At 47.1% G+C, this 27,704-nt stretch overlaps 1 protein-coding gene and 1 long non-coding RNA gene across 2 annotated transcripts in view; one reads left to right on the top strand and one right to left on the bottom strand.

Moving 5' to 3' along the window:
- Positions 1–27,434, top strand: part of LOC105492196 (uncharacterized) — a 30,882-nt gene extending 3,448 nt beyond the window's left edge. The window contains exons 2-3 of the long non-coding RNA XR_003020388.2: positions 26,386–26,519; positions 26,604–27,434. This is a non-coding gene — a long non-coding RNA (uncharacterized lncRNA). The remainder of the gene's footprint in view (positions 1–26,385; positions 26,520–26,603) is intronic.
- On the bottom strand, positions 1,456–2,059 carry LOC105492184 (large ribosomal subunit protein uL6-like). Its single transcript, XM_011759206.3, has one exon. The coding sequence runs from the start codon at positions 1,959–1,961 to the stop codon at positions 1,464–1,466; it is 498 nt and encodes a 165-aa protein (XP_011757508.1). The 5' UTR covers positions 1,962–2,059; the 3' UTR covers positions 1,456–1,463.
- Positions 27,435–27,704: the final 270 nt, after the last annotated feature.

Raw genomic sequence — 27,704 nt, 5'->3', positions numbered from 1 at the left:
TTGCCATATGAAGTTAATGATGTTAATCTGAATTGTTTCTGTTGTAATTTTGTTTGAATTTGTAAGTTTTGGGTTTTTTTACTTAGCATATGTGTCCTTAGCTTCATGTTTGTTCTTGCTTGAGTACATGCCCAGAGATCTGGGCATTTTTTCTTATTCTTTCATTGGGGGTACTAACTCACGCATGAGAAATGCTGCGCTCTGTTACTTACTGATAACTCTTCATGTTTCCCTCTTTATTTATTATTATTATTATTATTATTATTATTAAGACAGAGTCTCGCTCTGTTGCCCAGGCTGGAGTGCAGTGGCGTGATCTCAGCTCACTGCAAGCTCTGTCTCCCGGATTCACGCCATTCTCCTGCCTCAGCCTCCCGAGTAGCTGGGACTACAGGCATCTGCCACCATGTCTGGCTAATTGTTTGTATTTTTAGTACAGATGGGGTTTCACCGTGTTAGCTAGGATGGTTTCGATCTCCTGACCTCATGATCCGCCCGCCTCAGCCTCCCAAAGTGCTGGGATTACAGGCATGAGCCTCTGCGCCCAGCCGATATATTCTTTCTTAAATCTGTGGCCAGGCCTATAATTGTCACAATGAAAATTAGAAAACCTACAAAATGTCAGAGGATTCAACTTTAAAGTCTGTCTCAAAGGACTCAGAAAGTAGTGATTCACTTTGACCCCCTCAAAGATCAAATATCAAGCAATTTACCAGTTAGTGTTTTTAAATGATGTGTAGCCCTTAGCAGACTCTAAGACCAATAAGATGGCATTGTCATTCCCAGAAGTGCAGACTCCTCTCTGTCCTGCTCCCCCACTAATCTTTTGAACATCCCAGCTGCTCACATTGCCCCCCCAACAACATGGTAGCTTTTCCAATTGTTCTGGTGACCTCACTGTATGTTTCCGTGGTACTCAACAGCCTGTGGAGTGGTGGCCAGTCTTGGACAGTGCTCTAGTCCCATGACTGTGCCCTTCTTTGCAGGTAGCTTCCTGTTGGCATTGCCTCCTCCCTGCCCTCAGGAGACACTCTTTTCTTTGCCATCTTCCTCTGTGGTGTCGTGTCCTTACTCAAAAATACAAATCCCTGTATCACCACACCTGACTCCTTGATATCGGGTGGTTTCTCTTCTATCATTCCAGTTCTTGAAGTGTCTAGAAAGTTCAGTTTTACATTCCTTTTCTAGAAGAAACCTGGAAAATAAGTCTTCCAGGACCTGGCTAGAGGATACAGCTTGAGGAACATCACCCAGAACAGCATTAAAGGATGCTTCTTTCCCCCGCCCCCCCAAATCAATAGGTCTTTTATTGCATCATTTAAATATCACAAGTAAGTTTTAGGAGCCATCCGGTATCTTGTTTCTGTAGCTGGACAACTCTTAGATCTCAGTCATCAGCCTGCTGAACAGTTACTTTTTCAGAGACATAGATGCCATCCAAAAACTTCCTGATATCGTTGTTTTTAACTGTTGTGGCTTGCTGAATTTGAAACAAGCTGAGTGTCATTTCCTTCAAGGATTAATTTATCTTTCTGGGCTTGAGATACTGAACAAGCAACACCTGGTCTCATCTGAACCCTGCAGATGTATTTTTCACCCAAGAAATTTAGGATTTCCACAAGAGACCCATTCTCCTGGATAATGATGTTGATGGGGAAGTGAACATACACAGACCTCATCTTGTAACAGAAGCCCAGTGTAATACCCTTGGTCATGTTCTGTACATGACTACAAATAGTCCGAATGGTAACCAGTTCCTTTCTGTTACCACACCATTTGTCAACCCAGAGCCTCTTTTTTTTTTTTTTTTTCTTTCCGAGAAGACTGAGTTCTACATTGATGTGATTGAAGTTCCTCCACAGGGTTGCTCTGGGGCCTTTCACGACAACTGTGTGTCCCTTTAGAGTAATGTCGACATTTTCTGGAATGTCGATAGTCTGATTGCTGAAAATGGTCTTCATTCTCACAGTAGACGTAGCAAAGAAAGAAAGGATGTTTCTAGACCACGGTTTTGTTTTTGTTTTGTGATTAAAAAAACATGTAACATCAATTTACCCTCTTAACAATTTATGGCCAGGTGCGGTGGCTGAAGCCTGTAATCCCAGCACTTTGGGAGGCCGAGACGGGCGGATCACGAGGTCAAGAGATCGAGACCATCCTGGCTAACACGGTGAAATCCCGTCTCTACTAAAAGATACAAAAAACTAGCCGGGTGAGATGGCGGGCACCTGTAGTCCCAGCTACTTGGGAGGCTGAGGCAGGAGAATGGCGTAAACCCCAGAGGCGGAGCTTGCAGTGAGCTGAGATCCGGCCATTGCACTCCAGCCTGGGCAACAGAGCGAGACTCTGTCTAAAAAAAAAAAAAAAAAAAAGAAAATTTAAAAATGTACAGCACGGTATTAACTACATACACACTGTTGTACAGTAGAGCTCCATAACCTTTTCATTTTGCATGACTGAAACCCTATTCCCATTGAACAATTCCCCATTTCCCTTCCCTCCCCACCATCCCCTGGCAACCACCACTCTACTTTCTGTTTCTATGAGTGTGATTACTTTAGATACCTCATCTAAGTGGAATCATACAGTATTTGTCCTTTTTGACTGGCTTATTTTGCTTAGCATAATATCCTCAAGGTTCATCCATGTTGTAATACGTACCTGAATTTCCTTCTTTCTAAGGCTGAATAATATTCCATTATTACACCACATTTTCTTTCTTTCATCCAACAATGGACATTAGGTTGTTTTCACATCTTGGTTATTGCGAATAATGCGGCAATGAATGTGGGCATGCAAATATTTCTTTGAGATCTTTATTTCAAGTCTTTTGGATATATTCCCAGAAGTGGGATTATTGGATCATATGGTAGCTCTATTTTTAAGTTTTTGAGGAACCTCCATAGTGTTTTCCATAATAGATGCACTATTTACAATCCTACCAACAGTGTGCAAGGTTTTCAATTTCTCTACATTCTCATCAACACTTGTTTGTGATGAGGTTTCCTTAGGTTGCTCAGGCTTGACTCACATTCCTGGGCTCAAGCAAACCTCCTGCCTCAGCCTCCTGAGTAGCTGGAACTACAGGCATGTGCCACTGTCCCTGACTAACATTGTTTTTCGGTTTTGTTTTGTTTTTTATAGTGGCCATCCTAATGGATATGAGGTGATAATTCACTGTGGCTTATGATTTGCATTTCCCTAATTAGCCTTTTATAGGCTTGTAGACCATTTGTATATCTCCTTTGGCGAAATGTCTATTCAAGACCTTTGCCCACTTTTTAATCAGGGTTTTTTGTTTGTTTGTTTGCTACTGAATTGTAGAAATTCTTTATATATTCTGGGTATTAACCCATTATCAGATATATGCTTTGCAAATATTTTCTCCCATTCCATAGGTTGCTGCTTCACGCTATTGTTTCTTTTGCTGTGCAGAGGTCTTTAAGTTTGATGTAGTCTCATTTTTACTTTTGTTGCCTGTGCTTTTGGTGTTACATCTAAGAAACCAGTGCCCATTCCAATGTCATGAAGCCTTCCCCCTATGTTTTCTTCTTATAGTTTTATAGTTTAAGATCTTACGTTTAGGGCTTTAATCCATTTTGAGTTAATTTTTGTATATGACATAGGTAAGAGTCCATCTACATTCTCTTTTTTTTTTTTTTTTTTGAGACGGAGTCTTGCTCTGTCGCCCAGGCTGGAGTGCAGTGGTGTGATCTCGGCTCACTGCAAGCTCCGCCTCCTGGGTTCATGCCATTCTCCTGCCTCAGCATCCCGAGTAGCTGGGACTACAGGCGCCCGCCACCTCGCCTGGCTAGTTTTTTGTATTTTTTAGTAGAGACGGGGTTTCACCATGTTAGCCAGGATGGTCTTGATCTCCTGACCTCGTGATCCGCCCGTCTCGGCCTCCCAAAGTGCTGGGATTACAGGCTTGAGCCACCGCACCTGGCCCATCTACATTCTTTTACATGTGGATGTTGTTTCTCAGCACCATTTGTTGAAAAGACTCCCCTTTCCCCATCGTGTAGTCTTGGCATCTTTGCTGAATATCGTTTGACCATATATGTCTGGGCTTATTTCTGGGCTCCCTATTTTGTTCCATTGGTCTATATGACTATCTTTATGCCAGCACCATACTATTTTGTTTACTATAGCTTTGTCATGTTTTGAAATCCAGAATTAGGAGGCCTCTAGCTTTGTTCTTCTGTCTCAGATTTTTTTTTTTTTTTACTATTTGGGGTCTTCTTAGATTCTATATGAATTTGAAGATGATTTTTTCTATTTCTGCAAAACATGCCATTGGTAGACCAGGGTTCCTTAACCTGTGGTCTCAGAATCCCTGGATGGCATTGAGGGTGCTGAGGGCCCCTGACACTTTGTGTTTCTGCTGATAAGCATTTTTATCTGGTCATTGCTGAGACACATGAGGGTTCCCAGGAGGCTACAGTCTAGGCTCCTAATTCCACACTTCACAAAGTCAAGAGTAATGGCCATGGGCAGTGGATTTGTCATGATGCAAGGGGAAATCACAAATAAGCATCAAATTCAAAGGAGCTCATGGAGTATAAACCCGGCTTTTTTTTTTTTTTTTTTTTGAGACAGGGTCTCTCTGTCACCTCTGCTGCAGTACAGTGATACAATCATAGCTCACTGCAGCCTCAGACTCCTAGGCTCAAGTGATTCTCCTCCCTCACCCTTCTGAGTAGCTAAGCCTACAGGTGCACACCACCACGCTTGGCTAATTTTTTTTTTTCTTTTTCTTTTTCTTGAGATGGAGTCTTGCTCTGTTGCCAGGCTGGAGTGCAGTGGTGCGATCTTGGCTTACTGCAACCTCTGACTCCCTGGTCGAAGCAATTCTCCTGCTTCAGCCTCCTGAGAGGCTGGGATTACAGGCACGTGCTACCATGCCCAGCTAATTTTTGTATTTTTAGTAGACACGGGGTTTCACCATGTTGGCCAGGGTGGTCTCCATCTCCTGACCTTGTGATCCACCTGCCTTGGCCTCCCAAAGTGCTGGGATTACAGGCGTGAGCCACCGTGTCTGGCTCATGCTTGGCTAATTTTAAAAAATTGTTTTGTAGAGATGGGGGGGTCTCACTGTGTTGTCCAGGCTGGTCTTGAACTCCTGGCCTTAAGCATTCCTCCCACCTCAGCCACAAAGTGTTGGGATTACAGGTGTGAGCCACCATGCCCAGCCAATCTGACTTTATTATTACTTACTATTGTTGCTGTTGGATTTGTTCAGTTAGCATTGTGACACTCTGGGGAAAATACTGCTGGCTTAAACTATACACTCATATAAGAGTTTATTACACAGAAAACATTAACTGATTATTGCAATGGATAGTATTTTGCCCTAAAATGGATGTCCACTTTTCTCAAAACCAGTCCGTTTTCTGTTTGGCTCTCTGGTGGTGTATCATCTTAGGCTGTAAGTCCCACAGGAACTGGACAGTATCATTTTTATTTTTTGTGTGTTTGTTTTTGAGATAGGATCTTGCTCTGTTAAAAGCCCAGGCTGGAGTGCAGTGGCACAATCATCCCTCACTGCAGCCTCAATCTCCCAGGCTCAAGCAATCCTCCCACAGCCTCCCAAGTAGCTGGTACAACAGGCATGCACCACCACACCAGGCTAATTTTTGTATTTTTTGTAGAGGTGTGGTCTTGCTATGTTACCCAAGCTGGTCTCGAACTCCTGGACCGAAACAATCCACGTGCCTCGGCCTCCCAGAGCACTGGGATTACAGGTGAGCCACCTCTCTGGACCGCTAGTATTTTTTTTTTTTTTTTTTTTTTTTGAGACAGAGTCTTGCTCTGTTGCTCAAGCTAGAGTGCAGTGGCACGATCTCAGCTCACTGCAACCTCTGCCTCGCAGGTTCAAGAGATTCTCGTGCCTCAACCTCCGGAGTAGCTGGGATTACAGGCGTGCGTCACCACGTCCAGCTAATTTTTGTATTTTCAGTAGAGACAGGGTTTCACCATGTTGGCCAGGTTGGTCTTGAACTCCTGAACTCAAGTGGATCTGCCTGCCTTGGCTTCCTAAAGTGCTGGGATTCCAGACATAAGCCACTGCGCCTAGCCCTGACAGTATCTTTTTTTTTTTTTTTTTGAGATGGAGTCTCGCTCTGTCTCCCAGGCTGGAGTTCAGTGGTGCAACCTCCACCTCCCGAGTTCAAGTGATTCTCCTGCCTCAGCCTCCTGAGTAGCTAGGACTAGAGGTGTGTCCACCATGCCTAGCTAATGTTTTGTATTTTTTAGTAGAGACGGGGTTTCACAGTGTTAGCCAGGATGGTCTCGATCTCCTGATCTCACGAGCCGCCCACCTCGGCCTCCCAAAGTGCTAGGATTATAGGCATGAGCCACTGCACTTGGCCTAACAGTATCAGTTTTAATTGTCCTTGCTCTAATCTTGTTAAGTGTAGGTTTTTGTGATGACAATGTTTGTGTATATGTTCCCTGGCCATGTCCAGCAGGTTAGGAAGCAGCTTCACAATGTGTTTACACATTTTGCTCAATAGCTTGTATTCTTAAACTGCTATTGGAACAGTAACATTTTAAAAATAATTGTTAATTTAATTGTTAATGAGACTCTTGTTGGTTAAAACACAAGTGAAATAAGATCTTATGTTTTATTTTTCATAATTCAAGACATTCCTTTGCTCCTGGAAAGCACCACCTGAAACATTAGGATAATATTGCAAACATTAGAATGATGCCTCCTTGTACCCACAAAGCAAATTTGCCGATCTTGTGTTGGTTTTCCCCCTCTGCCCCTCTCTCTGACTACAGTGGCTGTTGTTTTGTCCTCATTCCTTTTCCCTCCGGAGCCACAACTTTTCTCAGGGGTCTAGAGCTACTTTACCATTCAGAGTGCGCTGTCACGAGCATCACTGGTCAGAAAACCATTCATGCATGCCAGGGTCATTGGTGAGTGCCTACCTTGAGCCAGGCACTAGCATTTCCCCGGAGGAACAATACAAGTTGCATTCTGGTGACAGGCCTTGTGAAAAGAAAATTTTTGGTGGTCAAATATGTTAGGGAAATCCAGAGTTACACAACATTTAAAAGATGACTGCAGAATGTTTCTTTTTCCTAATACGTTAATGTGTCTCCTATATTTGCATGAGAGGTGTAGACAACAGAACATGCACGGTTCTTCTTCTCAACTTGTTTGACCAGGTAATCCCTTTTTCACAAGTGGATTTCCTCTGAATCCGCTTTGGGAAAGACAAGTTTCTAGGAGACTCACATCGGCTCCTAAACCAGCTTTGCCATTCTTATTGTTTCCTATAGATAAATACATGTAATAAATATTCTCACATACTTTTTTTTTTTCTTTTTCTGGTGAGACAAGTTCCCTCTCTGCCACCCAGACTAGAGTGCAGTGGCGCAATCACTGCTCACTGCAGCTTCGACCCCCCGGGCTCCAGCGATACTCCCATCTCAGCCTCCCGAGTAGGAGGGGGCCCTGGAGGAGGGGTCGCTCCACGTTCACCAGGCTGGTCTCGAACTCCTGCCTTCAAGCGATCCTCCCTCCTAGGCCTCCCACATTGCTGGGATTCCAGGCAGGAACCCTGTGGGCGCCTCCATCTTCTAACTTCTGGCTGAGCCAGATGATTCAGGGAGAAAGGAGACTTCCGGTTTTAAAATGGCGGCTTGGGCCGGGCGCAGTGGCTGACGCCTGTAATCCCAGCACTTTGGGAGGCCAAGGAGGGCAGATCACAAGGTCAGCAGATCAAGACCATGCTGGCTAACACGGTGAACCCTCATGTCTACTAAAAGAAATATAAAAAATTAGCCAGTAGTGGAGGTGGGCGCCTGTAGTCCCAGCTACTCGGGAGGCTGGGGCAGAAGAATGGCGTGAACCTGGGAGGCGGAGCTTGCAGTGAGCCCGAGACGCCGTCACTGCACTTCAGCCTGGGCTAGAGACTCCGTCTCAAAAAAAAAAAAAAAAAAAAATGGCGGCTTGACTTCCCCGCCCTCCAGAAAGCCAAAAACAAATATGCAGCCCTGAGATTTTCCCCGGCGACAACCTGGAGCTCAGATTTGAGGATGAGACAGATCCGGGGAGCACGGAGAAGTGAAAATCTTCTGAGTAGGCGGTAGGAAAATCAGCCTTCCACATCCGCCGCGCCCCGCCCCACCACTGAGCCCCACACCAGGCGCGGGGAAACTTTCCCTCCGTGCGCGGGTTCAGTGGTGGGAAAAGTGAGGCTCAAGTGTCAACCAGGTTTCCCACCATGTTGGATTTCCTGTCAGGAGGCCTGTCCTTGCCTCAGCCATGGAAAACGCGGTGCCTGCTGAGGGGAACCACATCCCCACAGGACTGGCGGAGACAAAGGGGGCGGTGGCCGGACCGCCATCCCCGGTCCTGGAAACTGCTCTGTAGCCAATCAGAGCGGGTACTCAGCAGCGCCTTGCTGGAGGAGGCCGGTCCCCAGATGCTTGGGCGCCAACCCCTAGGCAACCTTCCCGGGAGCCCAGGTAGACGGAGGGGGTGGGTACCTGAGCATTTATTGTATTACTCTTCGAACTGTGGGGATATTTTATGTGTACTCCTTTGAATGTATTTTTTTTCCCCAAAAGTTAGGTTTTTCGGTCGGGCACGGTGACTCACGCCTATAAACCCAGCACTTTGGGAGGCTGTGTCCGGCGGATCACCTGAGGTCAGGAGTTCCAGAGCAGCCTGGCCAACATGGTGCAACCCCGTCTCTACTAAAAATACAAAAATTCGCTGGGCACCGCCACTCACGCTTGTAATCCTTGCACTTTGGGAGGCCAAGGCTAGGAGATCGCTCGAGTCCAGGACTACAAAGACCAGCTTGGGCAATATGGCGAAACCCCATCTCTACCAAAAAAAATAATAATAATCATCATCATCATCCCAACAACAACCACCACCCAAAACTAAAAAATTAGCCAGGCGTGGCTGCCCACACCTGTGATCCCAGCTACTCGGGAGGAAGGAAGATAATTTGGGCCCGCAAGGTGGAGGGTGCAGTGAGCTGAGATCACGCCACTGCATTCCAGCCTGGGTGACAGAATGTGAACTCGTCTCAAAAAAAATTGTTTTTGTAGAGGTGAGGTCTCGCTATGTTGTTCGGGCTGGTCTGGAACTCCTGTGCTCAAGTGATACTCCCATCTCAGCCTCCCGAGTAGCTGGGATTACAGACGCGCGCCACCATCCGACTAATTCTTGTATTTTTTGTAGAGACGGGGTGTGGTGGCGGGCGGGGGGGTGGAGGGTGTCTCTCCATGTTGCCGAGGCTGGTTTCGAACTCCTGCCTTCAGGCGATCCTCTCGCCTGAGTATCCCACATCGCTGGGATTCCAGGCGTGAACCCAGTGAGCGCCTCCATCTTCTGACTTCTGGCTGAGCCAGATGATTCAGGGAGAAAGGACTTCCGGTTTTAAAATGGCGGCTTGACTGCCCCGCCCTCCGGAAAGCCAAAAACAAATACGCAGCCCGGAGGTTTTCCCTAGCGACGATTTACAGCTCAGATTTGAGGCTGAGACAGATCCCGGGAGCACAGAGAAGTGAAAATCTTCCGAGCAATCGGGCTTTTACATCCGCCAAGCCCCTCCCCACCACTGAGCCCTGCACCGCCCACGTAGATGGAGGGGGTGGGTACCTGAGCATTTATTGTATTACTCTTCGAACTGTGGGGATATTTTATGTGTGCCCCTTTGAATGTATTTTTTTTTTTTCCCAGAAGTTAGGTTTTTCGGTCGGGCACGGTGACTCACGCCTGTAAACCCAGCACTTTGGGAGGCTGTGTCCGGCGGATCACTGGAGGTCAGGAGTTCCAGAGCAGCCTGGCCAACATGGTGCAACCCCGTTTCTACTAAAAATACAAAAATTCGCTGGGCACCGCCACTCACGCTTGTAATCCTTGCACTTTGGGAGGCTAAGGCTAGCAGATCGCTTGAGTCCAGGACTACAAAGACCAGCTTGGGCAACATGGCGAAACCCCATCATCCCAACAACCACCACCACCCAAAACTAAAAAATTAGCCAGGCGTGGCTGCCCACACCTGTGATCCCAGCTACTCGGGAGGAAGGAAGATAATTTGGGCCCGCAAGGTGGAGGGTGCAGTGAGCTGAGATCACGCCACTGCATTCCAGCCTGGGTGACAGAGTGTGAACTCGTCTCAAAAAAAATTGTTTTTGTAGAGGTGAGGTCTCGCTATGTTGTTCGGGCTGGTCTGGAACTCCTGGGCTCAAGTGATACTCCCATCTCAGCCTCCCGAGTAGCTGGGATTACAGACGCGCGCCACCATCCGACTAATTCTTGTATTTTTTGTAGAGACGGGGTGTGGTGGCGGGCGGGGGGTGGAGGGTGTCTCTCCATGTTGCCGAGGCTGGTTTCGAACTCCTGCCTTCAGGCGATCTTCCCGCCTGAGTATCCCACATCGCTGGGATTCCAGGCGTGAACCCAGTGAGCGCCTCCATCTTCTAACTTCTGGCTGAGCCAGATGATTCAGGGAGAAAGGACTTCCGGTTTTAAAATGGCGGCTTGACTGCCCCGCCCTCCGGAAAGCCAAAAACAAATACGCAGCCCGGAGGTTTTCCCCAGCGACGATTTACAGCTCAGATTTGAGGCTGAGACAGATCCCGGGAGCACAGAGAAGTGAAAATCTTCCGAGCAATCGGGCTTTTACATCCGCCACGCCCCTCCCCACCACTGAGCCCTGCACTGCCCACGTAGACGGAGGGGGTGGGTACCTGAGCATTTATTGTATTACTCTTCGAACTATGGGGATATTTTATGTGTGCCCCTTTGAATGTATTTTTTTTTTTTTTCCCAGAAATTAGGTTTTTCGGTCGGGCACGGTGACTCACGCCTGTAAACCCAGCACTTTGGGAGGCTGTGTCTGGCGGATCACCTGAGGTCAGGAGTTCCAGAGCAGCCTGGCCAACATGGTGCAACCCCGTTTCTACTAAAAATACAAAAATTCGCTGGGCACCGCCACTCACGCTTGTAATCCTTGCATTTTGGGAGGCCAAGGCTAGCAGATCGCTTGAGTCCAGGACTACAAAGACCAGCTTGGGCAACATGGCGAAACCCCATCATCCCAACAACCACCACCACCCAAAACTAAAAAATTAGCCAGGCGTGGCTGCCCACACCTGTGATCCCAGCTACTCGGGAGGAAGGAAGATAAATTGGGCCCGCAAGGTGGAGGGTGCAGTGAGCTGAGATCACGCCACTGCATTCCAGCCTGGGTGACAGAGTGTGAACTCGTCTCAAAAAAAATTGTTTTTGTAGAGGTGAGGTCTCGCTATGTTGTTCGGGCTGGTCTGGAACTCCTGGGCTCAAGTGATACTCCCATCTCAGCCTCCCGAGTAGCTGGGATTACAGACGCGCGCCACCATCCGACTAATTCTTGTATTTTTTGTAGAGACGGGGTGTGGTGGCGGGCGGGGGGTGGAGGGTGTCTCTCCATGTTGCCGAGGCTGGTTTCGAACTCCTGCCTTCAGGCGATCTTCCCGCCTGAGTATCCCACATCGCTGGGATTCCAGGCGTGAACCCAGTGAGCGCCTCCATCTTCTAACTTCTGGCTGAGTCAGATGATTCAGGGAGAAAGGACTTCCGGTTTTAAAATGGCGGCTTGACTGCCCCGCCCTCCGGAAAGCCAAAAACAAATACGCAGCCCGGAGGTTTTCCCCAGCGACGATTTACAGCTCAGATTTGAGGCTGAGACAGATCCCGGGAGCACAGAGAAGTGAAAATCTTCCGAGCAATCGGGCTTTTACATCCGCCACGCCCCTCCCCACCACTGAGCCCTGCACTGCCCACGTAGACGGAGGGGGTGGGTACCTGAGCATTTATTGTATTACTCTTCGAACTGTGGGGATATTTTATGTGTGCCCCTTTGAATGTATTTTTTTTTTTTTTTCCCAGAAATTAGGTTTTTCGGTCGGGCACGGTGACTCACGCCTGTAAACCCAGCACTTTGGGAGGCTGTGTCTGGCGGATCACCTGAGGTCAGGAGTTCCAGAGCAGCCTGGCCAACATGGTGCAACCCCGTTTCTACTAAAAATACAAAAATTCGCTGGGCACCGCCACTCACGCTTGTAATCCTTGCATTTTGGGAGGCCAAGGCTAGCAGATCGCTTGAGTCCAGGACTACAAAGACCAGCTTGGGCAACATGGCGAAACCCCATCATCCCAACAACCACCACCACCCAAAACTAAAAAATTAGCCAGGCGTGGCTGCCCACACCTGTGATCCCAGCTACTCGGGAGGAAGGAAGATAATTTGGGCCCGCAAGGTGGAGGGTGCAGTGAGCTGAGATCACGCCACTGCATTCCAGCCTGGGTGACAGAGTGTGAACTCGTCTCAAAAAAAATTGTTTTTGTAGAGGTGAGGTCTCGCTATGTTGTTCGGGCTGGTCTGGAACTCCTGTGCTCAAGTGATACTCCCATCTCAGCCTCCCGAGTAGCTGGGATTACAGACGCGCGCCACCATCCGACTAATTCTTGTATTTTTTGTAGAGACGGGGTGTGGTGGCGGGCGGGGGGTGGAGGGTGTCTCTCCATGTTGCCGAGGCTGGTTTCGAACTCCTGCCTTCAGGCTATCTTCCCGCCTGAGTATCCCACATCGCTGGGATTCCAGGCGTGAACCCAGTGAGCGCCTCCATCTTCTAACTTCTGGCTGAGCCAGATGATTCAGGGAGAAAGGACTTCCGGTTTTAAAATGGCGGCTTGACTGCCCCGCCCTCCGGAAAGCCAAAAACAAATACGCAGCCCGGAGGTTTTCCCCAGCGACGATTTACAGCTCAGATTTGAGGCTGAGACAGATCCCGGGAGCACAGAGAAGTGAAAATCTTCCGAGCAATCGGGCTTTCACATCCGCCACGCCCCTCCCCACCACTGAGCCCTGCACCGCCCACGTAGACGGAGGGGGTGGGTACCTGAGCATTTATTGTATTACTCTTCGAACTGTGGGGATATTTTGTGTGCCCCTTTGAATGTATTTTTTTTTCCTAGAAGTTAGGTTTTTCGGTCGGGCACGGTGACTCACGCCTGTAAACCCAGCACTTTGGGAGGCTGTGTCTGGCGGATCACCTGAGGTCAGGAGTTCCAGAGCAGCCTGGCCAACATGGTGCAACCCCGTTTCTACTAAAAATACAAAAATTCGCTGGGCACCGCCACTCACGCTTGTAATCCTTGCACTTTGAGAGGCCAAGGCTAGCAGATCGCTTGAGTCCAGGACTACAAAGACCAGCTTGGGCAACATGGCGAAACCCCATCTCTACCAAAAAAAAAAAATAATCATCATCGTCATCATCCCAACAACCACCACCCAAAACTAAAAAATTAGCCAGGCGTGGCTGTCCACACCTGTGATCCCAGCTACTCGGGAGGAAGGAAGATAATTTGGGCCCGCAAGGTGGAGGGTGCAGTGAGCTGAGATCACGCCACTGCATTCCAGCCTGGGTGACAGAGTGTGAACTCGTCTCAAAAAAAATTGTTTTTGTAGAGGTGAGGTCTCGCTATGTTGTTCGGGCTGGTCTGGAACTCCTGGGCTCAGTGATATTCCCATCTCAACCTCCCGAGTAGCTGGGATTACAGACGCGCGCCACCATCCGACTAATTTTTGTATTTTTTGTAGAGACGGGGTGCGGTGGCGGGCGGGGTGGGGGAGGGTGTCTCTCCATGTTGCCGAGGCTGGTTTCGAACTCCTGCCCTCAGGCGATCCTCCCACCTGAGTATCCCACATCGCTGGGATTCCAGGTGTGAACCCAGTGAGCGCCTCCATCTTCTAACTTCTGGCTGAGCCAGATGATTCAGGGAGAAAGGACTTCCGGTTTTAAAATGGCGGCATGACTTCCCCGCCCTCCGGAAAGCCAAAAACAAATATGCAGCCCCGAGATTTTCCCCAGCGACGATTTACAGCTCAAATTTGAGAATGAGACAGATCCCGGGAGCACAGAGAAGTGAAAATCTTCCGACCAGACGGTAGGAAAATCGGGCTTTCACAGCCGCCACGCCCCTCCCCACCACTGACCCCTGTACCGCCCACGTAGACGGAGGGGGTGGGCACCTGAGCATTTATTGTGTTATTCTTCAAACTGTGGGTATATTTTATGTGTGCCCCTTTGAATATATTTTTTCCCCAAAAGTTGTATTTTTTGGCCGGGCATGGTTACTCATGCCTGTAATCCCAGCACTTTGGGAGGCTGAGGCGCGAGGATCGTCTGAAGTCAGGAGTTCGAGACCAGCCTGACCAACATGGTGCAACCTCCATCTCTACTAAAAATACAAAAATTTGCTGGGCACTGTGGTTCACGCCTGTAATTCTTGCACTTTGGGAGGCCAAGACTAGCGGATCGCTTGAGTCCAGGACTACAAAGGCCAGCCTGAACAACCTGGTGAAACCCTGTCTCTACCCCCCCACCCCCCGTAAAAAAAAGAAAAACAAAAACAAACAAAAAATCCCAACAACAACCCAAAACCAAAAAATTAGCTAGGCGTGGCTGCCCACATCTGTGGTCCCAGCTACTCAGGAGGAGGGAAGATTATTTGAGCCCACAAGGCGGAGGGTGCAGTAAGCCGAGATCATGCCACTGCACTGCGGCCTGGGCGACAGCCTGGGTGACAGAGTGAGACCTTGTCTCCAAAACAAATTTGGTTTTGTAGAGGTGAAGTCTTGCTATGTTGTTTGGGCTGGTCTCGAACTTCTGGGCTCAAGCGATCGATCCTCCCACCTCAGCCTCCCGAGTAGCTGGGATTACAGACGAGCGACACCATCCGACCAATTTTTGTATTTTCTGTAGAGATGGGGTTTTCCATATTGCCAGGCTGGTCTCGAACTCCTGCCCTCAGGCGATCCTCCCGCCTGGGCCTCCCACATCGCTGGGATTCCAGCCATGAGCCCAGTGGGCGCCTCCATCTTCTAACTTCTGGCTGAGCCGAGATGATTCAGGGAGAAAGGGGACTTCCTGTTTTAAAATGGCGGCTTGACTTCCCCGCCCCCCAGAAAGCCAAAAACAAATATGCGACCCCGAGATTTTCCCCAGCGACAACCTAGAGCTCAGATTAGAGAATGAGACAGATCCCGGGGACACGGAGAAGTGAAAATCTTCCGAGCAGGCGGTAGGAAAATCGGGCTTTCACAGCCGCAACAGCCGCCACGCCCCTCTCCGCCACTGAGCCCTGCACCAGGAACCAGGCACGGGGAAACTCTTTCCCCGGCACTCGGTTCCGTGGTGAGAAAAGTGAGGCCCAAGGGACAACCAGGTTTCCCGCCATGTTGGGTTTCCTGGCAGGAGGCTTGTCCTTGCCTCAGCCATGGAAAACGTGGTGCCTGCTGAGGGGATCCACATCCCCAGGACTGGCACAGACAAAGGGGGCGGTGGGCGGGTTGCTATCCCTGGCCCTGAAAACTTCCCTGTTTCCAGGAGAAGCTCCAGGGAGGATCGCCCGAGGGCAGGAGTTCGAGACCAGCCTGTGGAGAGGCTTAATCAGAGCGGGTACTCAGTAGCACCTCGCTGGAGGAAGCCGGTCCCCAGGTGCTTGAGTGCCAACCTCTAGGCAGCCTTCCCGCCCAGGTAGACAGAGGGGGTACCTTTACCTCTACCTGAAATACTATAATACCTTTATTGTATTATTCTTCGAACTGTGCGTATATTTTATGTGTACTCCTTTGAATGGATTTTTTTTCCCAAAAGTTGGGTTTTTCGGCTGGGCACGGTGACTCTCACCTCTAATCCCAGTGCTTTGGGAGGCTGAGGCGGGTGATCACCTGAGGTCGGGAGTTCGAGACTAGCCTGGCCAAGATGGTGAAAACCCGTCTCTACTAAAAATACTAAAAATACAAAAATTAGCCGGGCCTGGTGGTGGGCACCTGTAATCCCGGCTACTCAGGAGCCTGGGGTGGGAGAATCGCTTGAACCTGGGAGGCGGGGGTTGCAGTGAGCCGAGATGGCACCACCATACCCCAGCCCAGGCAACAAAGCAAAACATCACCTTAATTAAAAAAAAAAAAAAAGGTTTTATTTTTCTCTTGCTTTAGTATTAAGCAACGCAGCTTTTACAATACACATGCTGTTACTTGTTGACTTCAAAAATGTAGAACCAGGAGGGCGCCTGGTTCTAACGCCTGTAATCCCAACACTTTGAGAGGCCGAGGCGGGCGGAAGTCTTCTTGGACCCCAGAAGTCTCGTTTTTTGTAGAGACATGGCAAAACCCCATCTCTGCAAGAAAATACAAAAATTAGCAGGGAGTAGTGGCGGAACTTGTAGTCCCAGCAACTCAGGAGGCTGAGATGGGAGGATTTTTTCAGCCCAGGAGGTCGAGGCTGCAGGGAGCCATGATCGTGCCGCTGCACTCCAGCCTGGGCGACAGAGCATGACCATATCTAAAAAAATAATAATAAATAAATAGAAATGGAGAATCAACTTCCTGAAGTTTGTTTTTGTTGTTGTTGAGACGGAGTTTCACTCTTGTTGCCCAGCCTGGAGTGCAATGGCATGATATCTGCTCACCACAACCTCCACCTCCCGTGTTCAAGTGATTCTCCTGCCTCAGCCTCCCGAGTAGCTGGGATTACAGGCATGTGCCACCATTCCTGGCTAATTTTGTATTTTTAGTAGAGACGTGTTTCTCCATGTTGGTCAAGCTGGTCTCGAACTCCCGACCTCAGGTGATCTGCCTTCCTTGGCCTCCCAAAGTGTTGGGATTACAGGCGTGAGCCACTGCACCTGGCCTCAAGTTTTAAATTATAATAAACATTGACCATTTTTGGTTTGTGCTAAAAAAAAATTGTTTTTTCACTTATCTATTTAAATTTCTTTTTTCAAACTATGCATAAGAAGACTTTGATGCTTGGAATGCCTGTAAATATTATTCAGTTTAATTGTATACCACGTAATAGAACACTTCCTCCTCTATCCTTGTAAAGACGTAATCTCCTTGTGGTGTCTGGCATAGTGGTTAAGAGCACAGAGTGGGAAATCAGGCAGACTTGTGTTCAGATTCACAGTTCTTTACTTGTCTGTATGACATTGAGTAAATTGCTTCACTTCTAGCAGCCTTGGTTTCTGAATGTGTAGAACGGGATTTGGAGACTTAGATTGGGATAATGCATGTAATACTCTATAAATTGCAGCCATTTTTATAAAGTACTTACCAGCACCATTGTTGAATGTAATCTTGTGAACTAGCAGGTAGAATGAGTGACTGTTGGTTTTAGGTGCAGCAGCAGGTCTTTCTGTGCTCTACTTTTGTAATGGTTAATTTTGAATGTCCACTTGGCTGGGCCACAAGATGCCCAAATATTTGGCCATACATCATTCTGGGTGTGTCTGTGAGAATGTTTTGAGAAGAGACTAACGTTTGAATGAGTAGACTGAGTAGAGATGATTGCCTTTCCTAACGTGAGTGGACCTCATTCAATCAGTTTAGGGCCTCAATAAAACCAAAATGCTAACCTTTCCTCTAGAGTAGAGGGGTAACCCCTTCAGCCCGACTGCCTGGAGTGGGATCCTGGTCTTTTCCTGCCTCAGACTTGAACTGAAACATAAGCTCTTATAGGTCTCAAACCTGCCAGCTTTCAGACTAGAATTTACACTGTTGCCTCTCTGCTTCTCAGGCTTTTGGACTCCAGCTGGAGCTATACCTTTGATGCTCCTGGGTCCCCAGCTTGCCAACTACAGAGCTTGGGATTTCTCATTAGGATAAATCTTTCTATGTTATGTATATATTCCATTTGTCCTTTTTCTCTGAAGAACTCTGACTAAAACAAACGTTAATAGATACTCTTTAAAAAAATTTTTTAGACAGGGTCTCACTCTGTCACCTAGGCTGGAGTGCAGTGACACAGTCTCGACTCACTGTATCCCTGACCTCCTAGGCTCAAGCAATCCTCCCACCTCATCCTCCCAAGTAGCTGGGATCACAGGTACATGCCACCATATCTGGCTTATTAGAATTATTTTTTTTAATTTGAGGCCAGGCACGGTGGCTCATGCCTGTAATCCCAGCACTTTGGGAGGCTGAGGCAGGTGGGTCACTTGAGTCCAGGAGTTTGAGACCAACCTAGGAAATATGGCAAAACCTGGTGTCTACCAAAAAAAAAAAAAATTCAGATGTGTTGGCTCGAATATCCGTCCCAGCTACTCAGGAGACTGAGGTGGGAGGATTGTTTGAGCCTGGGTGGTGGAGGTTCCAGTGAGCCAAGATCACACCATTGTACTCTAGCCTGGGTAACAGTGAGACCTTTGCCCAAAAATTTTTTTTTTTTTTTTTTTTTTTTTAGAGTAAAGGTCTTGCTATGTTTCTTGGGTGGGTCTCAAACTCCTGGGTTCAAGTATCCTCCTACCTCGGCCTCCCAAAGTTGAGATTACATGTGTGAACCACCCCTGGTGTGTTTCTTAAACCCAAGGAGGAGCTTACAGATGGGGAGAAGCAAATACCTGATGTATGAATATAGATAACTGTGACTGTCAAATAACTGTCTCTGAAAACCCTTCCCTTTAATATATGTTCAGCCTATGAGTAAATATGTTTCAAGTGTGCCCAAAGCCGTTTTTAAGTACCAGCGCTCTTAGTGCAAGGCATTGCTGCTGTCAGTATGATGTGCCAGTGAGATACTTGCCTTAATGAACACCAGTTTGAAAGTTTCTTTTTCTTTTTCTTTTTTTTTTTTTGAGACGGAGTCTCGCTCTGTCGCCCAGGCTGGAGTGCAGTGGCTGGATCTCAGCTCACTGCAAGCTCCGCCTCCCGGGTTCCCGCCATTCTCCTGCCTCAGCCTCCGGAGTAGCTGGGACCACAGGCGCCGGCCAGCTCGCCCGGCTAGTTTTTTGTATTTTTTAGTAGAGACGGGGTTTCACCGTGTTAGCCAGGATGGTCTCGATCTCCTGACCTCGTGATCCGCCCGTCTCAGCCTCCCAAAGTGCTGGGATTACAGACTTGAGCCACCGCGCCCGGCTGAAAGTTTCAAACACTCTATTCTCCTGACATGTATTTCAGCTTTTCAGGATCTGCTTTTTAGGTAAAAAGGATAAAATAAAAGGAGGGCTGCCTGCCACCGAAACAGAAACTTCAGATATCAGAAATTAGGGTTAGGAGATTTTTGGTATATGCACACAGATCAGAAAAGTGTGCTGATTCCTATTCGGTACCAAGTGAATGTTGTCAGTGTCTTCAAGAGGGTCAAAATGTCTCAAGTATGGAGATCCAGAATGACTGAAATAATCTCCTGCTTCTGACATGATCAGGTGTCAAAGTGTGGGTTTTAGTGTATGTTTCAGTCCCCAAATCTCCCATTCCCTCATAGTTCTCATTTGTGGACTGAGTGAATGCCACATGCTTGTGTTTCCATAGCCTTGTGGTTTTGAAGTGGTCTCCGTGCTGTTTGAAGTGCCACAGGCAATGGTCGCGAGAACTGGGTGCTGATACATGCTGTGAGTCAGTAGTTCTGATGAAACATCCATCACTGTGATTAGTCTCTTTTTCTGCCACTTCCTGTTCCTAGTAGATCAAAGGGTTAAAAATGCCCTGTATCAGTAATTGTCTACCAAACCATCTGTACATATAGATTATGCTGTTTAGGTTTACAGGTGCATACCCAAAATGAAGAACATCTGTCTTGTTGCTGTCAGGATATATGTAGCAATCTTACCAGAATCAGTGCTCCACAGATTCATCAAGAGGGGCACCAATTCTGTTTTAGTATGTGGGTTTCCCATTGACTAACAGTGGCTCTCTTTCCATTGAAATATGTTATTCGCCTCAGTGAATCCTAATACAGTGGTTTCAACGTCACAATTGCATGTGCTAATAGAATACCCAAGCTTCTAGAAAGAGTTGTTTATGTGCATTGTCTCCATTTCTGAACTTCCTATTCATTCCTCGACTCCAGCTCCCATCACTCCATAGAATCATTTTCCCCATGGTCACCAGTGACCTCTGTCTTACTAGATTCAGTGGGCATCCTCAGGCTTCTTTCTTGACCTCCCAGCAGGATTCAGTCCTGAGAATCACACTCTCCTTGCTGAAACACCCTCCTCCCTTAGCTTTCTGGACAGCCCCCTCTGCTAGTGTTGCTCTTCACTCTCTGACCGCTTCCTACTCTTCTGGCTCTTTTGTGGGTTATTTCCTACATGCAGTCACTGAATGTTGAGGCTTGTCAAGGTCTTCCCCAGTCCTCTTTCTCTTACTGTATGTTTTCTCCCAGCTCTCTCATTCTTGCCCAATGTTTCCTTTTTCTTCTCTTTTTTAGAGATGGGGTCTCACTTTGTCACCCAGGCTGGAGTGCAGAGGTACAATAATAGCTCACTGGAGTCTCCAACTCCTGGCCTCAAGCAATCATTCCTCGGCTTCCTGAGTACTTGGACCACAGGTGTGCATCACCATACCAGGCTAATTTTCTCTTTTTCTTTTTTTAGAAATGGGGTCATGCTTTGTTTCCCAGACTGGTGTCAAACTACAGACTTCAACCAATCCTCCTGCCTCAGCCTCCCACAAAGTGTTGGAATTACAGGTGTGAGCCACCATTCCTGGCCAAATGCCTGATGTTTCAAGTAGCATATATGCCAGTGATCTCAAATACAGATCCTTAGCCCAGGGCTCACCCTCTATGTTACAGAGTCGTGTATCCAAATGCTAATTAATTAGCACCACCACTTAGGCATCTCAAAGGTACTTACAATTAGACATGTTCAAAATTCATGCTTTTCTCCCCAAGAAAAAGGAGAGGAGGAAGTATGTTAGTCTGTTTTGCATTGCTTATAAAGGAATACCTGACACTGGGTAATTTACAAAGGAAGGAGTTTTACTTGGGTCACAGTTCTGCAGGCTCTACAAGCATGGCTCCAGAATCTGCTCGGCTTCTGGTGAGGTCTCAGGAAGGTTTTACTCAGAGTAGAAGGAGGAGGGGGAGCACGCGCATCACATGGTGAGAGGGAGCAAGAGAGAGAGGAGGAGGTGCCAGATTCGGTTTTTTTTTTTTTTTTTCTTTTAGACAGAGTCTTATTCTGTCACCAGGTCAGAGCACAGTGGCACAATCTCGGCTCACTGCAACCTCCACCTCCTGGGTTCAAGCGATTCTCCTGCTTCAGCCTCCCGAGTAGCTGGGACTACAGGCATGCGCCGCCATACCTGGCTGATTTTTGTATTTTACTAGAGATGGGGTTTCACCATGTTGGCCAGGACCTCCTGACTTCATGATCCACCCACCTCGGCCTCCCAAAGTGCTGGGATTATAGGCATGAGCCACTGCACACAGCCCAAGTCTTACTTTTGTACTCTGTTCCTATCATGATGAACAAGACCTCTATTCATCCAGTTCCACAGGCCACACACCTGGGAATCTTGCTTAACCCCTTTTTCTCCCCATGTTCCAGTCAGTCGTCAATCTTGTTTTATCTTCAAGATGCCTCCACTTCTCTATATCTCTACTCCATCTCTAGTGCCACAGTTAAGGTGAGGACTAATATTGTCTTGTGTCTGAACTATTGCAGTAGCCTCCTTTCTATCTTCCCAAATCTCCATTGTCCCATTCCAGCCCAATTCTGCTTACATCCTTCAATAGCTTCCCTCCACTCTTAGGATAAAGACCCATATACTCAGCACAGCCACAGACCCTGCATGGTCCACCCTGTCCTCCTTTCTGACCTCCACTTCCTAGGACACTTTCTCTAGCCACATAGACCTTTCAGGTGCTCAGTTACACCTGCTTCCCTGCCTACCACAGAGCCTCTGCACATGCTGTTCCCTCTGAAATGCTTTCCCTCATATGCCTCATTGCCTGTCATCCTTTAAACCTTCCCAATTGTCACTTCCTCAGGGGAGCCTCCTTGACCCCCTCCAGTAGATAAGTTGGCCTGCCATAAGCTTTCACAGTGAGATGTACCTCTTCTTTATGGCCCTCCTGTCTGTGTGATTATATATCTCCTAGGGCAATTATTTAATTAATGGCTGGCTCCCAATTAGCCAATGAATTTGAAGCAGATAGACACCATATATCTAATTCTGCTTACCTTTGTGCCTTCAGCTTAGCTATTGCAAATACTAAGAATGTTAACTGTTGAACAATAAAAGCGGTTTTTCAATTTTGCTTTAAAGTATTTTAGTGGCCGTGCAAGGTGGCTCATGCCTGTAATCTCAGCACTTTGGGAGGCAAGGTAGGAGGATCGCTTGAGTTCAGGAGTTCAAGATCAGCCTGGGTAACATAGTGAGCCCTCCTCTCTATAAAAAAAAAATTTAAAAATTAGCCAGGTGTGATGGCATGTACCTGTAGTCCTGGCTACTTGGAAGGCTGAGGAGAGAGGACGCTTGAGCCCAGGAGTTAGAGGCTGCAGTGAGCTATGATTGCACCACTGCACTCCAGCCTGGGTGACAGAGCAAGATCTTGTCTCTAAAAAAAATAATAATAATAAATGTTTTAGTGGGTTTGTATTTGCATTTCCTTAAATAACCATAAATATAAAGGTTTTCTACTTGCCTCTTTTGATACATTTCTCAATCATGAATGGATCTACAAAAAGGGAGGAAGTGGTAGGTACCTAAAGAGCCAGAGCCTGAGGTATATGAGGTTTTTGATGTCCCAGGTCTTATTTAAATCCTGAATGTCACAGGTGTTATTGCACTTCTGACTCATCAATGCTGCTGAAAATGTTCCCCAAGAGACTGCCACTTGTGTCGAGGGACCATGAGCCATGTTACCTCCCAATTCTGGACATTTTCTAGGCTGTGTCATCATGTTTTCATAATCTGACAACCTACAGCTCAGTTAATGACATAAAACAATTCCGTGATCTCTAAGCACGTTGAAGTCACTGGGTAAGACCTCAGCACCATGGGCCCCTCCTCTCCCCTGGGCTGCCTCTGCCAGCTCACTCTCAGCTGAAGCTGCCCTTACTGCGCCTGCCTCTTTCGTGTCTACCACTCTGTATAGCTGCCCTTTTCTTACTGCTCTAGCCACTGGCTGCCAAGAGACAGGGCCACTACCCTGGCCCTCGTGACATTCGTCTGCAGCTGCCATCTCTGCTAATGCGAGGGGAGGGATGGTTTCTCCACTGTCATCAAGCCCAGCTCTCTTGAGTCTGGGCCAGACCTTGAATAGTCTGGCTTGTGAACGAGACACCAGCTAGCTCTTCCAGATGGCGTTCATGTGGCCTAGCATTCTCCTACCTTAGGATGAGTTCCTGCCCACTGAGTTTGCTTCTCTTAGAAGTTTGGGGCAGCATTTTTCTACCTTTCTTATTTAGGAGCCCAACCTGTGTTTTGAGACAGAGTCTCGCTCTGTCACCCAGGCTGGAGTACAGTGGCACCATCTTGGCTCACTGGAACCTCTGCCTCCCGGGTTCAAGCGATTCTCCTGCCTCAGCCTCACAAGTAGCTAGGACTCCAGGCGTGCGCTACCATGCCTGGCTAATTTTTGTATTTTCAGTAGAGATGGGGTTTCACCATGTTGGCCAGGCTGGTCTTGAACTCCTGACCTCAGGTGATCCACCTGCCTCAGCCTCCCAAAGTGAGCCACCGTGCCCGGCCGCCAGAGCCCAGCCTTGAATCTCAGCATCCTCTCTGCCACTTCTCAAGACATCCCAGTGGGCCTCTGGATAAAAGATGTATTTGATAGATAGTTCTGTTATCCCAGACCCCGAGATGACCCTAGCATAATCCCTGGACACTCTCGCATATGCTGAGGCTTTTCTCCTAGACCCCCATTCTATCACATAGTCTGTGCCCCCTCAGCTCAGTCATTACTTTTCTGGGCAGCCTCTTTTGACCTGCAGACCAGATCAGTTCTCCGTGGTTTGCTCCCTGATCACTGTGTCCCTCTCCTCTGTAGCTCTTACAACAGCTTGTAATTCTATATTTGATGCATATCTCTATCCCCCACCATAAGGTGAGGTCATCAGAGGCAGCAGTTCTGTCTTTCTTGCCTACCACTGCATCACCAGCATGCTGCTCATATGGTCCATGGTGGGGCTTAGTATTTGTTGAAGGTGTGAATGAACTATGATTCACTTCATTATGTGTCGGTCTTTTAAAAATGTTTATCTTCAATAAACCCATTTCTCTGTGATGTCAAGTAAAACATTTTTGGAGGCAGTCACTAACCAGCATGCATTGCATGTGTGAGCACCACAGTATTTTTATACTTGTGGGTTTGATAATCCAACCATATACTTTATTAAAGTATTTCTTTCAGGGTTGTAAAAAAACGCTTTATTACTGGCTTGCGGGCAACCTGGCTCGGGGGAAAGGGGTCATGTTATCACACTGCAGACAGGTGAGGATACCAGTGCCAGGCAGGGAGGAGGCTGTGAGGATGCCCAGCTCCTGCTTGGGGATACTACTTCCCCGCGTTCAGTTTTGCAGATTGCAGAGGACTTGAAGAAGGGATGTAGGCAGTTTGAGCACTGCGTGGCACGGATTCCTGCAATCCCCAAAGTCATGAGGGGGCTCTTTGGAGGGGGTCTCAGAATGGGAGTGTATGGTTTGACTTTGGATATTTCCGGGTTTGCTTTGTAGTTTGTCAAGTCATTGTACTGTATGCTACTGGCAGATGATAATATGTTAACCAAAAACGACAACAAAGCAGTTGTGATGTGAAGGATGAGGCTAGACTTAGAGTCAGAAACATCATCCAGTTCATTGGTTCTTGGTACATATTGAGAATGAACCCTTGTGGAATGGAAGGAGAAGCTCCTGGGAAGCAGTGTGTGAAGGTGGTAAGGGTCTTGTTGCCAAGGCAATAACCATTCACTTCCATGGAGCACTGGCCAGGGGCAGGTGCTATGCGGAGCACTTTGCATGCATGGTCTCATTTAACCCCACAGTAATCTATGAGGTTTTTTTTTTTTCTTTCTTTCTCTTTTTTCTTTTTTAGAGACAGGGTTTTTGTCACCCAAGCTGGAATGCAGTGATGTGATGATAGCTCATGTAGTCTCAAACTCCTGGGCTCAAATCATCCTCCCACCTCAGCCTCCTGAGAAACTGGGACTACATGTATATGTCATCATGTCCAGCTAAGGTTGGTTGGTTGGTTTGTTTTTTGTTTTCTTGAGACAGAGACTTACTCTGTCACCCAGGCTGGAGTGAAGTGGTACGATCTCGGCGCACTTCAACCTCCACCTCCTGGGTTCAAGTGATTCTCCTTTCTCAGCCTCACAAGAAGCTGGAATTATAGGTGTGCACCACCCCACCTGGCTGATTTTTTAATTTTTAGTAGAGACGGGGTTTCACCGTGTTGGCCAGGCTGGTCTCAAACTCCTGACCTCAGGTGATCCGCCCGCCTCAGCCTCCCAAAGTGCTGGGATTACAGGCGTGAGCCACCGCACCCGGCCTTTTTTTTTTTTTTTTTAATTCTTGTAGACACAGGTCTTGCTATGTTGCCCAGGCTGGTCTCAAACTCCTGGGACAAGCAATCCTCCTCCCTCAGCCTTCTGAGTCCCTGGGATTACAGATGAGAGCCACTCTCCTGGCCCACTAGGGTTCTTTTTTTTTTTTTTTTTTTTTTTTTTTTTTTTTTTTTTTTTTTGAGACGGAGTCTCACGCTGTTGCCCAGGCTGGAGTGCAGTGGCGCGATCTCGGCTCACTGCAAGCTCCGCCTCCCGGGTTCCCGCCATTCTCCTGCCTCAGCCTCCTGAGTAGCTGGGACTACAGGCGCCCGCCACCGCGCCCGGCTAATTTTTTGTATTTTTAGTAGAGACGGGGTTTCACTGTGGTCTCGATCTCCTGACCTTGTGATCCGCCCGCCTCGGCCTCCCAAAGTGCTGGGATTACAGGCTTGAGCCACCGCGCCCGGCCCCCACTAGGGTTCTTATTATCAACATTTTCCGTAATGAAACCAAGTGTCAGAGTGAAAAAATGTGCCTGAGGTAACAGCTAATAAATGTCAGAGCCAGGATTTGAAGCTAGTTCTGTTGGACTTGACATCAAGCCACTTAACCTTGGGATACACTGGTTTTCAGGTAAGTTGGGTTCAAGCCCTGCTCTTCCATTGTGGCTGTGTCTTTACCTTATTTCTGTGAAAACATTATGTGTAAAATGTGAATAATAACACCTATGGCAGAATATTCTGCAAAGATTAAATGAGACAGTGTGGATGAATGCTTTAGAACTGCACTGTCTGATACAGCAGCCATTAACCATGTGTAGCTTTTGAAGTTGGAATGTGGCTAGTCTGAATTGAGATGTTTTATAAGTGCAAAAAATACACTGGGTTTTGTATCCTTAGTGGGAAAAAATGTAAAATATCTCAATAATTTTTCTGTATTGAGTACATGTTGAAATGATATTTCGGATATACTGGGTTAAATAAAATATATTACTAAAATTAATTTCACCTATTCCTTTTTACTTTTAAATGTGATTACTAGAAATTTAAAATTACACATGTGACTCACATTACATTTCTGTTGTACAGCACTGCTCTGGAGCCCTGTAAATATGATTTACTACTGTTACGGTAATTTCACTCAGAACAGCGTTCCATTTCGTCACTGAGGTCAGCAGCTAGACTGAGTCTGCCATAGAATGAGTCCCTATTTTTCTATAAATGTGAGTTTTAGTGTATAAAAAAATTATAAGGATTCATCTTTTGAATCCAGTCCTTCTCATATGTATTTTATTGTCATTTTTCAGATACACACAGTCTTCCAAGGAGACAGAAGTCCCTATGTCTGGAGAAATTAACACACTCAAATATATAAATGACAATTTGAAACATTCTGACCCACATACTTTATTCAGGTAACTGAAGAGTAACCTTCATCTTGAGCACAGAATCACTTTTCCCTTGCACATGGTGGAAATCATTCCCTCCCTCCCCCCACATTACTTATCAAATGTTGCATATTCCAATTCAAAATAATGCCTGAATCCTTACTGTTTCAAACACTGTCTGTGAAAGCATATCATTTTAAGGCATGCCTAAAGTTTGTGTTCTTACTTTTACCCATCATTCCAGCCTGGATACTTTTGGATCCTGATTTTCTCAATGAACATCATACTATCCCTTTCTACCTTACGTTTTTATGCAAATTTCATTTTATACTTTCTGTAATTCCTTCAGGTCACTAAATGATAAAAGAAGACATGACTAAAGATAGACTAGTTAACTAAATTATAATCTCCATAAGGACAGAGGGCCCAAATTTACATACCTGAAATAGAGGACTGGTCTGCATTCCATATTGAAGTTAAATTCCAAGAAAATGCAATTTACAATGAAAGGATTTTTTGTTTACTTTTGTTTTCTTTAGGGTAACACTAGCTATTGTAACACATAATCCCAACATATAACAAGTTTAATATAACAAGTTTATTTCTACTTCCCGTAACAATCCAGTGCTAACATTCCTGGTCAGTTGGGTGCCTTTCCTCCTCTGGTGATTCAGGCCCAAGCAATTTCTCATCACATAGCTTCATTATCTCCTTGGCTTTGTCATCCATGCAGCCAGTCAGCAAGAGAGAACTTGGAGGGGGCATACATACTCCTTTTTTTTTTTTTTTTTTTTTTAGATGGAGCCTTGCTCTGTCGCCCAGGCTGGGGTGTACTGGCATGATCTCGGCTCACTGCAACCTCTGCCTCCCGGGTTGAAGCGATTCTCCTGCCTCAGTCTCCCGAGTAGCTGGGACTACAGGCGCCTGCCACCTCACCCAGCTAATTTTTGTGTTTTTACTAAAAGACGGGATCTCACCATATTGGCCAGGCTGGTCTCGAACTCCTGACCCTGTGATCCG

This window comes from Macaca nemestrina, chromosome 7 (genome assembly GCF_043159975.1).
Source record: "Macaca nemestrina isolate mMacNem1 chromosome 7, mMacNem.hap1, whole genome shotgun sequence".
Taxonomy (NCBI): Eukaryota; Metazoa; Chordata; class Mammalia; order Primates; family Cercopithecidae; genus Macaca; species Macaca nemestrina.
Note: the sequence above shows the minus strand (reverse complement) of the source record. Positions and strands in the feature narration are given on the sequence as shown.

Bases quoted from the DNA above. Each gene is read 5' to 3' on its own strand.
- LOC105492184 (XM_011759206.3), bottom strand. From the start codon at position 1,961: ATGAAGACCATTTTCAGCAATCAGACTATCGACATTCCAGAAAATGTC.